At 38.5% G+C, this 16,674-nt stretch overlaps 1 protein-coding gene across 1 annotated transcript in view; it reads left to right on the forward strand.

Moving 5' to 3' along the window:
• Positions 1-16,674, forward strand: part of tln2b (talin 2b) — a 254,218-nt gene that overhangs the window by 174,525 nt on the left and 63,019 nt on the right. Inside the window, exons 25-33 of the mRNA XM_056452174.1 lie at positions 904-1,032; positions 1,120-1,222; positions 4,230-4,438; positions 7,325-7,444; positions 8,638-8,835; positions 12,825-12,964; positions 14,150-14,243; positions 15,903-15,992; positions 16,075-16,197. Of these exons, the coding sequence (XP_056308149.1) occupies positions 904-1,032; positions 1,120-1,222; positions 4,230-4,438; positions 7,325-7,444; positions 8,638-8,835; positions 12,825-12,964; positions 14,150-14,243; positions 15,903-15,992; positions 16,075-16,197 (1,206 nt within the window). The remainder of the gene's footprint in view (positions 1-903; positions 1,033-1,119; positions 1,223-4,229; positions 4,439-7,324; positions 7,445-8,637; positions 8,836-12,824; positions 12,965-14,149; positions 14,244-15,902; positions 15,993-16,074; positions 16,198-16,674) is intronic.

Genomic DNA, 16,674 nt, shown 5'->3' on the forward strand with positions numbered 1-16,674 from the left:
TTTTCAAGAGCTCCGCAGTGTTATTGCGACTACTGCAGCCATGGTAGAGCAGCAAAGTTTCTTCATTATTAAGCCAGAATGAGAGTAAAGTCAAAGAATACAGAAGACATGTAACTCGTATAGTTTTGAATGTGGAAAAGTGTAATGGTTAATATGGCGAATGAAGCCCCGCCTACTAGTACAGAAGGCGATCATTGATTGCTATAGACTGAGGGAGTACTCAAACTATGTACAGTTGACTTGAACCGGGCCGAAGCACGCTTGTCCGCCCCTCCCATCTCCCCCGACGGCCCATACTCACATTGAATTCGGGCCTGAGCGCGCTTATGTCATCGATGATGCGCTGTTCAGGTTAAAGGCTCATGCACACCTGGATGCTTTTCGTTTGCATTTATTGCCAGCATTTTTCGAGAGGTGCTTGAGCCCGATTCAGAGCACTCACACTTCTCAAACGATCCGGGAAACAGGCCTGGGCACAGTTCAGATAGCATAGTGTGAGTACGCCCTGAGGATTCTCCAGAGAAGGGGCTCGGACCAGTGATTTTCTGCAGATTTTGTGTGATTTGAACGTTTAGAAAAGAAATTAAAGAGAAAGTTGGTGTTTAATTTCATTGGTGATTCCTAATATGAGCTTTAATCGTAATTTGGCAAGCAATTTTCTGAGAATTTGATGTTTCCCCATTCAGACAGAATGCCCGAGAGGTGTTTCAAAGGTGGCCGCCGAGTAAAATGGCTTACCTTAAAGGGACTTTGGTATAGTTCCTAGCCATATCAGCCTAGAAAATAGCAACTTTTCATTTTCCATCGATTTTCCATCGATTTTCCATCATTGGCATGGCAGTCGCCTTCAGCTACTCGTGCAGTCCAACTCACAGCCTTTATCTGTGTGCATTTGTGTGATAGGCTCATGAAGCATGTGGTCCTCTAGAGATCGACTCCGCTCTCAATGCTGTCCAGACTCTGAAGAGTGAACTACAGGATGCCAAAATGGCTGCGCTGGACTTACAACTCAAACCTTTACCAGGAGAATCTGTAAGTGGAACCTATAATAACAGAAAATCCTTAAAGATGATACTACTTTCAGCAGAAGTTCTCACTGTTATTTCTGCTTGTGTGTAGTTGGAGAAGTGTGCTCAGGATCTGGGGAGCACGTCCAAAGCTGTGGGCTCCTCCATGGCCCAGCTACTGACCTGCGCCGCACAGGGAAATGAACACTACACTGGTATGATGATTTTTTTTCTGTGGCATTATACAGTATTTCAGGAGATTTTATATTCGCACTTTCGTTCAGTGACAACTTGTGACATATTCCGGTCTGAAATCACCTGCAAGTATGACTTGAAAACACCATTAGCACTAGTTATTTGACTGTAAACAATGTTGCACTTTGATAGTCATTGGCTCCTAATGTGATTTTGCTATGTAGAATTAGCAAAGAATGCTTTTCTGATATTATCCCTGCTGAAAAATCCAGCTTAAACCAGCCTAGGCTGGTTGGCTGGTTTTAGCTGGTTGACCAGCCTGGTTTTAGAGGTTTTTAGCCATTTCCGGGCTGATTTCCAGCCATTTTCAACCTGGACTTAGCTGGTCAGGCTGGAAAATGACCAGCTAAATCCAGCTAAAACCAGCTTGACCAGCCTGGTTTAAGCTGAACATAGCTGGTTTTTGGCTGGGCTCCCAGCCTAGCTAGGCTGGTCAAGCTGGTTTTAGCTGACCAGCTAAGACCAGGCTGGAAATGGATGGAATCTATGTTGTTTAATCTATGCTAAGCTAAAAGTGCTCCCGCCAGACATGGAGATCGGCTAAATGGATTCCAAAATGTGCCTTATAAAGTGGCTGGTAATGCACTGTATAGTTAACATTTTGTCAATTTTATTACCTTTCATTTTGAAAATATAAAGTTACACAATGCTAGCATCTCAAAAACGAGCTGTGTTTTCGCAACAAAGATGCTTATTGTGATCCACAATATAGCAAATTTAAATTTTCCATTAATCTTAGTACACGGTGTAACTACAGAAGTAGAAGTCAAGCTTTAAATAGGAAATTTTTTTTGGTCATTTTTGAGTAAGATGCTAATGGTCCAATCCGATTCAATGATCTATGCTAAGCTAAGCTACTGTAAAAGTGCTCCTGCCAGATATGGAGATCGGTTGAATGAATAAAAAAATGCTAAAACACAACTATTTAACCCTAAGGGAGTTGTAAAATGAGCATATTTTCAACGCATCCTTTTTTCTAACATGCAAAGCGCATAAAATATTACCAAAAATGTTGTTGTGTAAGCAGGCAATTCTAAAGGCTAAACAACATTCAACCCAGTACCAGCAAGGTGTGCCTAATAATGTGGCTGGTAATGCACTGTAAATTTAACATTTTGTCCCTTTTATTTCTGATCATTTTGAAAATATATAGCTACACAATGCTAGCATCTAAAAAAAAAGCTTTGTTTTTGCAACAAAGATGCTTATTGTGAATTTAAGGTGTAAAAAAGCTAAGAGAGAAGTGATTTAACTTACCTGAACCACCCATCAATTTTTCACTCTGTCTGTCTGGATCGCCGCTCTCAAGAGAGCTTCTGAAGACAGATTTTAATGGCACGCTCGAACAAATCCCCCCTCTTCTACTCCGGCTCCTGCAGCTTCTCAAGCCAAGGGTATAACTAACCCCATCCCTCATTAATCTTATTTTCACTAGATTTAACATACCATCAGCAATTGGGCTCTACTTGACTGGATAATGCAATTTGATGCAATTTTACGTTTTTTTTCTTTTGCTTTCGGTTCTATAAGTAAAGGCCAGATCCCATATGGCGTCTCATTTTCTTTCCACACTCATTTGTTGGAACAGCAGGGGCATTCTGGGTCAACATGTGCCAAAACGAGGCTTAAAGCTTTATTTTGGACATGACATTTAGGCTGGGCGCTTTAAAAATAGCATTCATTTCATAATACATTTTATTGCAAGTCAGTCTGTAAACATAAAAAGAGCAATATTACGCTATGATTCATTGATACCAAAATAAGACAGAAATTAGTTGTTAAATGTTAGATATAATCTCAAAATGTATATATATATATATATATATATATATATATATATATATATATATATATATATATATATATATATATATGTTATATAATGAAGTGAATATAAAGAAAAGGAGTCCCAAACCTCACTTAACATGCAAGCATTGGCGCATTTGTATTGCATTCCAAAAAGCACCGTTATCAGCACTACAGTGCTATCAGCATCCATATTAACAATTCACCAAAGAACACAACTTGTAACTTAGTCATGAGAATATTATGCTATGATTTACTGATACCAAAATAAGACAGAAATTGGTTGTTAAATCTAAGATATCATCTCAGAATGCAAGATATATATTTTTTTCATTATGTAATGAAGTAAATATCGAAAAAAAGCATTCCCAAAACTCACTTGCATTAACAAGGCTGCATTGGCGCATTTGTATTGCATTCCAAAGAGCTCCGTTATCAGCATTACAGTTCTATCACCATTCGTATTCACAGTTCACCAAAAAACACAACTTGTAACTTAGTCATGAGAATATTACGCTATGATTCATAGATACCAAATGAGACAGAAGTTGGTTGTTAAATGTTAGATATCATCTCAGAATGATGAAGTAAATATAAATAAAAGGAGTCCCAAAACTCACTCACGTTAACAAGGCAGCATTGGCGCATTTGTATTGCATTCCAAAGAGCTCCGTTATAAGCACTACAGTGCTATCATCATCCATATTAACAGTTCTCCAAAAAAAAAACTTGTCATTTAGTCATGGGAATATTACGCAATGATTCATTGATACCAATATAAGACAGAAGTTGGTTGTTAAATGTTAGAAATCCTCTCAGAATGCAAGATATAATTTTATCAGTCAACCTGACCAATATAGGTTGCTATATTTATTTATTACTGATAAATTAAATTTCATAATGCCAGATATTGGTAGAATAATCTATCTGACCAATGTAATGGTTGATTGTTAAGAGCTTATCATTTCAGAATGACAAATATTGTCATATTAAGCAGCCAATAATTTTAGATCCATATATAAATTGCTTTAACCAATCAGCGAGGTAGTCACTTACTTAAATAATATATAAGCATCCATGTTGGACTGTTCAGGATTGGCATATAATACATTGACTAAGTATATATGATTGCATATGTTTTTCTGTGTGTGTTCGTTTCAGGTGTGGCAGCGAGGGAAACCGCTCAGGCTCTGAGAACATTGGCTCAGGCCGCGAGAGGAGTGGCAGCGAGTACCGTGGAGCCCCAGGCAGCAGCGGCCATGCTGGACTCAGCCTATCACGTGATGGAGGGTTCAGCCATGCTCATCCACGAAGCCCACCAAGCCCTGGTGTGCCCCGGTGATGCCGAGAGCCAGCAGAGATTAGCACAGGTGGGATGCCATGGACATATGCATAAATTACGTGCATTCAACCTTTAAACAACATGCAAATAGCAACAGATGTCCATCCATGTGCGAGAGGATTTATTCAGCGACACGTAGAAGTTGTAAAGTTACTCTGCTGTTTAGTTACTCCAAAAAAGTACAGTTGAAGTCAGAATTATTAGCCCTGAATTATTAATTATTAGTGTTTTTTGCCCAATTTCTGTTTAACGGAGAGAAGATTTTTCAACACATTTCTAAACATAATAGTTTTAATAACTCATTTCTAATAACTGATTTATTTTATCTTCGCCATGATGACAGTAAATAATATTTTACTAGATATTTTCAAGATACTAGTATTCAGCTTAAAGTGACATTTAAAAGCTTAACTAGGTTAATTAGGTTAATAAGATAGATTAATTATGCAAGTTAATGAATAACAGTGGTTTGTTCTCACTGTAAAAAATACATGGTTTCACACAATTCATTCATGTTGTCCCAATACAAATTAAGTTAACTTAACACTTTTAACAAATTTATGTGGATTGAACATAAAAAAAAAATAAGTTGTCCCAATGAAATCTCAAGAATTGTGTTATTTCAGCGCATTTTAAATAAGTAGTTTAAACGAGCAAAAAAAAAAATTGAGTGTGTAGACAATCGGAAAAAATATCACTTGAAGACTTATTTTTACTTTTGCCTGGCGCCAAAGTGCAGACCTCCACTGAGTGTTCGTGCACCTCATGAACCGGACAAGGCATTTATACTTGACGTGTTAGGCGTGAAACTTTAAAGCAACAGGAGGCAGTAAAAAAGAAACCGACCGTAAAATCAGGCGGATAAACATAGAAGTAGGAAGTTTCTGGAACTACGTCAAGATGTTTAAACTAATAATTTTTATTATTATCATTTTTTTAGTTTCATTCATTCATTAAATTTCTTTTCGGCTTAAAACTGTTCGCTCGAGTCTCAAAAAATTGAGTGTGCTCCGCTAGCTGAAATAATATAGCGCGCAGCTAAAGCAAACCTCTGCAAACACCTTGATGAAGTCAGAGTCAAGAGAACTAGCGAACGTGGTGAGTAAAAATCAGCCTTAAGGAGGCCAATATTATCAACATAGGCTCATTCTAAAAACGTAGCCCTATATACATTTCTGGAGATCGCAAATTAAGTAGCCAGAGGCCAGTACGTATTGCTGCATTTCGTCTTTAAAACAAACGCTACAGGGCAGCATGATGCCATTCCTTTTCTCGCTTACCAGCTGACCACTTACCTCCGTATGGACGGCTTACCTGCTGTTATCAGTTTGTCCGGTAGCTCGACATGTACGTTGACTGACTTGAGATGCAGAGCGAAGTTGATTGTGACAACGGGGTTCGAGTCAGGTGAAGAACAATTCTAGAAAGTAGGTAAGACAAAAAAAGCCAAAAAATAAAATGAACAAGGAAATAAAGGGTGAGAATGTGGTAAAATCTGTAAACATGGTAAAAATCAGGGGGCTTTTCTTTTTCTGTATTTCTTTTTAAAATACTACGGTTGGGTTTTGGCAAGTGGGTGGCCAGGTCAATCTGTGCTTTTTAAAACACTTGGTTGGGTTTAGGAAAAGCGGTGGGTGGGGGGTGGTCGGTCGGTTGATCAGTCAGCAAATCAGTCAGTTGACAGCGGCCTCTGGTGGATTAATGTGAGAACAGCAGGCGCGAAGGGCACTCGTAAGAGAAATTTGAGATCTGAAAAAGCGTACACAGCAGCCTCTGGCGGATTCTCGAAAGCAAAAAATGCAAAAAAAAACAGGTCCTGGTACGTATTTTGCTCTCTCCAGAAATGTATATAGCGGTACGTTTTCAGAATGAAACCATTTTCTTAAAATGGTGTTTAAAAAATTAAAAACTGCTTTTATTCTAGCTGAAATAAAACACATAAAACTTTCTTCAGAAGAAAAAATATTATGGGAAATACTGTGAAAAATTCCTTGCTCTGTTAAACATTATTAGGGAAATATTTGATAAAGAATAATAAATTCACAGTAGGGCGAATCATTTTGACTTCAGCTGTATGCATTAGTTCAACCTTATTTTGTCGTCTTCAGCTACTGTGTAAGAACAGATCAATCTCCCGTCAGCTCCCTCTTGGCAATTATCTCCAATAAACTGAGCTATTTTCTGTTGTCTCTCTGTTGCCCTTTTTCTGGAAGGTGCCAGCAGCACCTCTCGATTCGCACAGGTTCCTTTGGGAGACTAACATATTGCTTGGCATATGTCTTTGACAGTGGCATAAATTAGGGACATGGATTTGTCTGTTGCGCTCAGGGGCTGATTTGAATTTTAGATTCACACTACATCTCCCCCAGGCCTTTCTAGAGTTATTGGGGAGAACATACAGTTGAAGTCAGAGTTATTAACCATACCTTTTCTATTTCAAATATTTCCCAAATGATGTTGAACAGAGCAAGGAAATGTTCACAGTATGTCTAATAATATTTTTTTGTTCTGGCGAAAGTCTTATTAGTTTTATTTCTGCTAGAATAAAAGCAGTTTTTCTTTTTTTAAAACATTTTAAAGTCAAAAGTATTAGCCCCTTTAAGCTTTTTTTAAAGCGGAAACATCATCATTATACAATAACTTGCCTAATTACCCTAACTTACCTAGTTAACATAGTTAAGCCTTTAAATGTCACTTTAAGCTGACTAGAAGTGTCTTGAAAAATATCTAGTCGAATATTATTTACTGTCATCATGGCAAAGATAAAATAAATCAGTTATTAGAAATGAGTTATTAAAACTATTATGTTTAGAAATGTGTTGAAAAAAATCCTTAAAATTTGAGAAAAAAACTATTCAGAGTGGCTAATAATACTTACTTCAATTATGTGTGTGTGTGTGTGTGTGTGTTTCAGGTGGCGAAAGCCGTCTCTCACTCTCTGAATAACTGTGTGAACTGCTTACCTGGACAGAAGGATGTGGACATGGCCCTCAGGAGCATTGGCGAGGCCAGTAAGAAATTGCTTGTGGAAAACGTGAGTTTTTTTGTGGTGTCTACAACCAAGGCTAAACTTAAAGGGTAGCTATTCTGCAAGAATCACTTTTATTAGGGGTTTAAACCAACACAGGCTCATTGTGAAAACGTAGCCCTGCGGACGTTTCTGGAGACAGCAAATTACGTAGGCGGTGGTATGTATGGCTGCATTTCATTTCTTTAAACGAACGATACGGGGCGGTGTGACGCCGTTCCTTTTCGCGCTTACCTCCGCATGGACGCCATTCCGGCTGTAACCAGATTGTCCCGTTAGCGCGCCATGTTCGTTGCCGGATTTGAGATGCAGAGAGGAGTTGACCACGAAGACGGAGGTTCGAGTCCGGTGAAGAGCGGTTCCAGAAAGCAGGTGAGACAAAAACAGAATCCAAAATATAAAACAAACAAGTGAATAGCAGGGTGAGAATGTGGTAAAAAAAAAAAGTCAGACGAGGGCTTTTATTTTTTTGGATTGCTTTTGAAACGTGTTGGTTGGGTTTAGGGAAGGGGGAGGGTGGGTCGGCCGATTGTTAGCTCAGTCAGTCAGAAAGTCTGTCCAAAAGTGAGTCGACAGAGGCTTCTGGTGGGTTTACGCAAGAACAGCAGGCGCGAATGACAATCGCAAGGGAAATTTGAGATCTCGAAAAGCGTACACGCCGACCTCTGGCGGATTCGCGAAAACAAAAACTGCCGAAAAGCGTGCTGCCGGGACGTATTTCACGGTCTCCAGAAACGTCCGTGGAGGTACGTTTTCAGAATGAGCCTGGGTTGGTTTAAACAAACACAGTTGTGTGGCAACAGTCTGTGAATATAACCTGCTTCTACTGGTAAAAAAAATTACAATAAAAAAATTATAATCACACTTGATAAAAAGTCAGCAAAACGGGGGAATGGGGGAAACCCCCCATTAGTGACCATCTTTCCCTCATCAGCATAGAATGTTAGTCTTGTTTTTGAATCTGCCACTCTGCTAACACATGTGTAGCTCCGCCCGCTTTCAAAAAGCTCACAAACTCATTTGAATTTAAAGCGACAGTCACCAAAATGGCACAATTAGGACCAAAGCCTAAAGGGACAGCTTTAAGAGTTATAAACTATTATTTGTGAGGTATTTTGAGCTGAAACTTCACACTCTAGGGACTCATCAGAAACTTCACCGAAACTCTTATCATTTCTCCCTTTCTGTAATATTTCCAGCTTCCTCCTTGCTCCAAATCCTTCCAAGAGGCGCAGACGGACTTGAACCACACGGCAGCCGAGCTCAACCATTCGGCTGGGGATGTTGTGCAGTCTTCGCGTGGCAGCAGCAGCCAGCTGGCCGTGGCTTCTGGGAAATTCAGCCAAGACTTTGACGAGTTTTTAGATGCTGGCATCGAGATGGCAGGACACACTCAGGTACAGCTTCAGTGCCCTCTTAGAGTCGGGGGGCCATTTGTGTTTGTCCACCTTATATAAAGTGCATCTGGAAAGTATTGATAGCGCTTCACTTTTTCCACATTTGTTTATGTTACAGCCTTATTCCATAATGGATTAAATTCATTTATTTTCTCAAAATTCTCCACACAATACCCCATAATGACAATTTGAAGACAATTTGGCTGAGGAAGGTTACAGAAAAATGTCTGCTGGTCTGAAAGTTCCAATGAGCACAGCGGCTTCCATCATCCGTAAGTGGAAGATAGTTGGAACCACCAGGACTCTTCCTAGAGCTGGCCGGCCATCTAAGCTGAGTGATTGGGGGGGGAAGGGCCTTAGTCACGGGGGTGATCAATAACTTTGTGAATGTCCTTGAGCGGCCCAGCCAGAGCCCAGACCTAAATCCTATTGAAAATTTCTGGAGAGATCTGAAAATGGCTGTACATCGTCACTTCCCATCCAACCTGATAGAGCTTAAGAGGTACTGCAAAGAGGAATAGGCAAAAATTTCCAAAGACAGGTGTGCCAAGCTTGTGGCATCATATTCAAAAAGACTTGAGGCTGTAATTTCTGCCAGAGGTGCATCAACAAAGTATTAAGCAAAGGCTGTGAATATTGATGTACATGGGATTTTACAGGTGTTTTATTTGTGATAAATTTGCAACACTTTCAAAAAATCTTTATTCAAATGGTCATTATGGGGTATTTTGTGTAGAATCTTGAGGAAGTAAATGAATTTAACCCATTTTGAAAGAAGGCTGTAACAAACAAATGTGGAAAAAAAGAAGCGCTATCAATACAGGAAAAACAGGAGGGCTAATAATTTTGACTTCAGCTGTATCTGTGTAATAATCAGGTGTGTTCTGTCTCACTAGCTATGTTTCCATCTATTAGATTTATAACAAAACTGAAATATTGCATAAAACATATGCAAATAAAGCAGTGTTTCCATCCATTGAGTCATAGAGAACAAAACTGCCATTTCCTGATAAACAGGTGCCAAGTATCAAACAGAAAACAGTCTTTTCTTTGGTAGGAGAAGCCACTGTGGGTCTTTTTTCTTATATAATAAATGACTTGCACCTCAGAATGCGAAACGTAATGAATGTGTGGTTGTTTTTAGAGGCGTGAGATGCTCCTTGGTAGTGCACATGCTGAAGACAGTTCTGGAGATAATAATACAATAACAAAACTGAACCACTATGATGACAGACTTTGGCTGATGGATTTTAGAAAGATCAAAACTTTTGTTCTGGTTTGTTCATTAATGCTGTTGATGCTAATAATGCTAATGCTAAAGATCTATTACAACAAAATCACATCACTTTTTGATGCGCATGCTGGAATTTATTCGTTAAATGTGTTTCCATAATAGTTTATGCTCAGTTAATATTCTGCTCTATAGTTAATATTCTGCTCAGTTTATATGTGATATATGGTTTTATGCACATTTTAAAAATTAAAAAAATGTGTATATATATATATATATATATATGTATATATATATATATATATATATATATATATATATATATATATATATATATATATATATATATATATATATATATGTATATTTTTCAATTATTTACATATAGGTTAATATTTATATATAATTTTGCCAATTTTGTTACATATATATGTAAAAAAAAACAGCTTCCCAAGGAGGAAACGGGTAGATGTTATGAAACGTTTTCTATGCATTTTAGAGTTTCGATTCATTTGTTAATTAGCAGCTCTCATCTAATTCACTGATGCGCATAATTGAGCCGTCGAGCATGAAGACGCTCCACCCTAATGAAATCTGTGATCATGTTCTGCTTCTGCGTGTTTGGTTGATTCATTTGGAGCGTGACATGCCCGTTAAAAGATGACTGAGGGACACTGAGCAATCAGCACATCACACACTAAAGCACATTTAAAATAACACATGAAGTAAACTGAGAGAATTATAAAAAACATCTCATTTGGTTTATGATTATTAATTATGTGGACTGGTGTAGTTATATTTTCAGTATGCTTTTCAGATGAGACAATGAGCATGTTTACATGAACGCTAACACATTCCATTAGTTTACTGACATGAATAAACAATGAACTATCCTACCAAATACCTAAACCCAACTACTAGCTTACTAACTATTAATAAGCAGCTAATTAGTTGTTTATGAGCTAAAATCTTAGTTAAAAGATAATTAATAGTGTGAATTGTACATTCAAATAAAGTGACCGCTAATACGTTAGCACTTTTAGTTAATCTTAGTTAATGCATTTACTAATATAAATAAACAATGAACAGTCCTACCAAATATCTAAAACTACTACCTTACTAACCATCAATAAGCAGCTAATTAGTCGTCAGGCTGGGAGATGGCCAGCTAAAGCCAGCTTGACCAGCCTAGCCAGGCTGGGAGCCCAGCCAAAACCAGCTATGTCAAGGCTGGTCATGCTGGTTTTTGCTGGTCATTTTCCAGCCTAACCAGCTAAGAGCAGGCTGGAAATGGCTGGAAACCAGACTGGATAAGACCAAAACCCCTCTAAAACTAGGTTGGTCAACCAGGTAAAACCAGCCAAGCAGCTTAGGCTGGTTTAAGCAGTTTTTTTCAGCAGGCTAAGAATTAATTAGCAGCTAATTAGTCATTTATTGAGCGAATAGTTTTAGTTAATGGTTTGCTAATAGCATGAAATGTTAACATTAAGTGGGATCGCTAATATGCTAACACTTTTCCATTAGTTGATGTTAGTTAATGTGCTCACTAACATGAATAAACAATGAACAATCCTTCCCAATACCGCTAATATGCTAGCAATGTTCCATTAGTTAGTTATTGTATTTACTAACAATACAAAATGTATTCATCTAATTTAACATTAGTTTCCATTAGTTAACATTAGTTAACATTTCCAGTGAAGACTTAGAAAAACTTGTTCATGCTTTTATCAGCAGCAGGGTGGATTACTGTAACGGCCTCCTCACTGGCCTTCCCAAAAAGACAGTCAGACAGTTGCAGCTCATCCAGAACGCTGTGGCCAGAATTCTGACCAGAACCAGGAAATCAGAGCACATCACACCTGTCCTCAGGTCTTTACACTGGCTCCCAGTTACATTCAGAATAGATTTTAAAGTATTATTACTGGTCTATAAATCACTAAATGGCCTAGGACCTCAATAGATCACAGATATGCTCACTGAATACAAACCTAACAGATCACTCAGATCTTTAGGATCAAATAAACTAGAAATTCCAAGAGTTCAGTCAAAGCAGGGTGAATCGGCTTTCAGCTACTACGCCCCTCACTGCTGGAATCAGCTTCCAGAAATGATCAGATGTGCTCCAACATTAGGCGCATTCAAATCTAGAATGAAAACACATCTGTTTAGCTGTGCCTTTACTGAATGAGCACTGTGCTACGTCCCACAGATCGCACTATTATGTCTTTCTCTTCTTTTTTATTCTTTTATAACACATTTTATCTGTTTTTATGCTTATTTATTTTATTTTTTTAACCATTTTTATTATTTGTTTTTATTTTTCTTATACTTGTTTCTTTTATTCCTGTTTATGTAAAGCACTTTGAATTGCCACTGTGTATGAAATGTGCTATATAAATAAACTTGCCTTGCCTTGCCTTGCTTTGCCTAGTTAATCAAAAAATGTTTTTAATTGCTTTTCAGTTTTGTTTGCTATTACGTTTTAAGCTGTGTGACTGCATTTGAACTGTAAACTGTGAGTTAGCTCAAGTTCTAATGTTCTAATGTGCTAATATTTTTGTTTGTTGTGTATTTGAGTTGTTACTTGTATGAAAATCATCTCTGTTTGTGTTCCTCATAAGACATAAGTCATTTTAAGTCAGTTTAGTGTGTTATTAGGTTATAACACAAAAACATAACCCTAAAATATAGCCTGTTTTCAAAGAATGCTGCACATTTTTCTGCTGAACTAAAGTTATAGCTTCTGTTTTCGCAGTCTAAAGATGACCAGATCCAGGTGATTGGCAACCTGAAGAACATCTCGATGGCGTCCAGCAAGCTGCTCTTGGCTGCCAAATCCCTCTCTGTAGATCCAGGAGCAGCAAATGCCAAGAATCTCCTCGCAGCCGCGGCACGGTAGGAATGAGCCTGGTTCTGTGTTCTGGGGAGAGTTTAGTGATCATTATCCAGCCAACCTGAGGGTCAGCGGCAAGAAAAGATGAGCTATTCAGCTGAACATTTCCACAGAGAATCAGAAGCAGTGTGTGAGAGTGTGTAAGAAGGAGTCTAATTAATGATACGACGTCTCACTTAAAAGTAAAGTGTGTATGTTTGAGTGTCTACACTACCTGACAAAAGTCTTGTCGCGTTTCCAAGTTTTAGGAACAGCACATAATAACTTGACTTCTAGTTGATCATTTGGTGTCAGAAGTGGCTTATTTGAAAGGCAAAGGCCTCTAGATTACACTTATTTACCAAAATAAAATATGATCATACCTTGAATTTTAATTATTTAATTAGGACAGTAAGGTCTGACTTTGCTTAAACAAAAGTCTTGTCACTGAACAGAAATAATGTCCAGTAAACAATATAAAGTCATGCTGCAGTGGAAACAGAATGAATATTGTGTCTGACTCCATCATGAGCTTGGAGGACTGCATCCATACATCTCTGCAATGACTCAAATCACTTATTAATAAAGTCATCTGGAATGGCAAAGAAAGCGTTCTTGCAGGACTCCCAGAGCTCATCAAGATTCTTTGGATTCATCTTCAATGCCTCCATCTTACCTCAGACATTCTCAATAATGTTCTGGTGACTGGGCTGGCCAATCCTGGAGCACCTTGACCTTCTTTGCTTTCAGGAACTTTGATGTGGAGGCTGAAGTATGAGGATCCTGCTGAAGAATTCGCCCTCTCCTGTGGTTTGTAATGTAATGGGCAGCACAAATGTCTTGATACCTGAGGCTGTTGATGTTGCCATCCACTCTGCAGACCTCTCGTATGCCCCCATACTGAATGAAACCCCAAACCATGATTTTTCCCTTACCAAACTTGACTGATTTCTGTGAGAATCTTGGGTCCATGCGGGTTCCAGTAGGTCTTCTGCAGTATTTGTGATGATTGGGATGCAGTTCAACAGATGATTCATAGGAAAAATCGACCTTCTGCCACTTTTCCAAATGATCAACTAGAAGTCAAGTTATTATTATTTGTTGCTCTTACAACTGGGATCCACGACACGTTTTTTTTTTCAGGTAGTATAAACTGATTCAGATTTATTGGGTGATTGTGTGCGTGTCTGTGTGTTTGTTTGTTTCAGAGCTGTCACAGAAAGCATTAATCAGCTCATCACGCTGTGCACCCAGCAGGCACCAGGACAAAAAGAGTGTGACAATGCTTTACGAGAGCTTGAGGTACTCCAACACACACTTCATTTTGTACAGTTTCTATTTGAACAAGTTTTTTTTGTCGATCAATTAATCATTTCATTTATATCATGGAAGCTCATTTCCATCACAGAATAAAAAATATAAAAGATTTTTACTAGTTCATTTTACTTTTTTTTCTCCGAACTCAATAAAATAAGTCAGAATTGCAAAATTTTCAGAAATAAGAGTTTACGTCGAACGGTTTTGCATTGTTTCTCAGAATTATTCTGCCTTTTCTCACAATCTCAGTTTGACTTTTCTTAAGAATTCCAAATTGAATCTAGCAATTGCAAATTTGCAGGCTTTCCTGTAATTTTGACTTTTTATCAAAAAACATTTGTGGGCAATTTTGACTTAAATGTGGCAAAACATTTTTTGGCGTACATTTCTGAATTCTAAGACTTCTGAATCTTGCTGTTTTAAATTTAAGATACTTCTATTCTTGCCATTTTTTTCACATACATGTAACCCACCGGTCCTACTGCACCCAACCCGGTTTGAGCTGGGATCGAACTAACGATTCTTTGCAAGCACTCCAGGTTGCTCTAACAAGGAAGCTAAAGACCATGGCCTCTAGCATCTGTCGCTAGAGCAGCTTTAGAGGTCAGAGGAGTGAGGTTTACCTGCATAGCACTTCTCTAGCGGGCTCACTTCCATCCCGGATGAGCCCCCAAGTGTAACCCACCAGTCCTACTGCACCCAACTTGCACTGAGCTAGGATTGAACCAGCAATTCTTTTCATGGGAGTCGGTTGCTCTAACAAGGAGGTTGAAGACCATGGCCGTTGGTGTCTGTTGCTAAAGCATCTTTCAAGGTCAGAGGGGTGAGGTTTACCTGCAAAGCACTTTGCTAGCTGGCCTCTATTACACTCACCCCTCCCTGCAAACACAGTGGATAGAAATGTAGCAGGTGTCTTGCTCTGTCTAGTCCAACCATTAACCCTGCCGGTAATTTGGAGAATTTTAAACATAGGCAAACACAGCAGCATGGATATAGGCGATGTGTCTGAATGGTAACGAACTCAAATGATAAAAGACGCCATTCTCCAATTCTCGTACAGCTCTCCCAACAAAAATGCTTGATGCAAACCAACAGCTTTGCTGTATCGGCCCTGACAGCATCACGGGGAAACACATGCAACTAACCCTGTGGATCATGGAAACAAACACATAACATTACGACCCTTCATGAACGGCTAAATACTCATTTCAATAAATAAATACTCATCAAAGTCATTGGGTCTCACAGCTTGGCAGGACTGCATTGCCTTCGGAAAGCACATGCTCTCATGAATAATTAAGAAGCAAGGTCTTCTCATAGGATAAGAAAACTCTGCTGTAAATAATAATGAGAAACCGTCGCGTCATCACTGCACTTGCAGTTTTGCGCTACGTCACCAATTTTGATCCCTCCAAAAATTATTTTAAACCTGGAAGATGAAATTATCTGACAAAAGCTCAAAATTATACAGTTTTCCCCACAATTAAAGCTAACAGGAGCTAACGGTGTCTTAAGTAATGCTCAACACACCCAAATCAGTTTTTTTAAAGTACTCCAGGGTGTCTTGAACCTTTGATAATATATAAAATCAATAATTAATCATATAAAAATGACATTTTATCAATCAGTTTCATGTTCTCACAGGCTGTTCGAGGAATGTTGGACAATCCCAACGAGCCAGTCAGCGATCTCTCATATTTTGACTGCATCGAGAGCGTTATGGAGAACTCCAAGGTACAGTATCCATCCCTGCATTCCAGAACCCTCTACAGAAATGTGTCCGATTTTTAATGCTCCTCTCCGTCGGTCTCGACAGGTTTTAGGGGAGTCCATGGCTGGAATCTCGCAGCATTGTAAGACTGGAAACGTGCCAGCGTTTGGAGATTGTGTTGGCGTGGCGTCTAAAGCTCTGTGTGGGCTGACCGAGGCCGCGGGACAGGTACTGTCTGATACTACGCCCACAATCCACTCACAGCTGTCAGATTTAAAGACCTCCTGAAATCTAATTTTACAATGTTTTGTTATGTTTTATGATGTTGTTCTTAATATTTCTAATTAATAAATGCAAGTTATTTCACTGAAAAAAGAAATGATAATATAATATAATATAATATATATATATATATATATATATACACTTTTTGTTTTTACTTTTCATCTGCACCAAGGCGCGCAGCTATTTCCTACGCATGCGGTGTGAAACAGGCTTTACATGAATTGACTGATTGAGAGGTTGGATAGTGAATGTGGCTGTTTTTATATTCATTTTTAACGTGGTTTCAAGCCAAAATAAAGTGAAAGCCCAATTCTGTTGAACAGCTCCTGCAATTAGACTATATCACATTTAAGATCGCATTGAACATCTTTGATCCTACTTTCACTTTTCATAGAAAGACAAGGGGAAAAGGGTTGATTG

The sequence above is a fragment of the Danio aesculapii genome, chromosome 25 (assembly GCF_903798145.1).
Source record: "Danio aesculapii chromosome 25, fDanAes4.1, whole genome shotgun sequence".
Classification (NCBI taxonomy): Eukaryota; Metazoa; Chordata; class Actinopteri; order Cypriniformes; family Danionidae; genus Danio; species Danio aesculapii.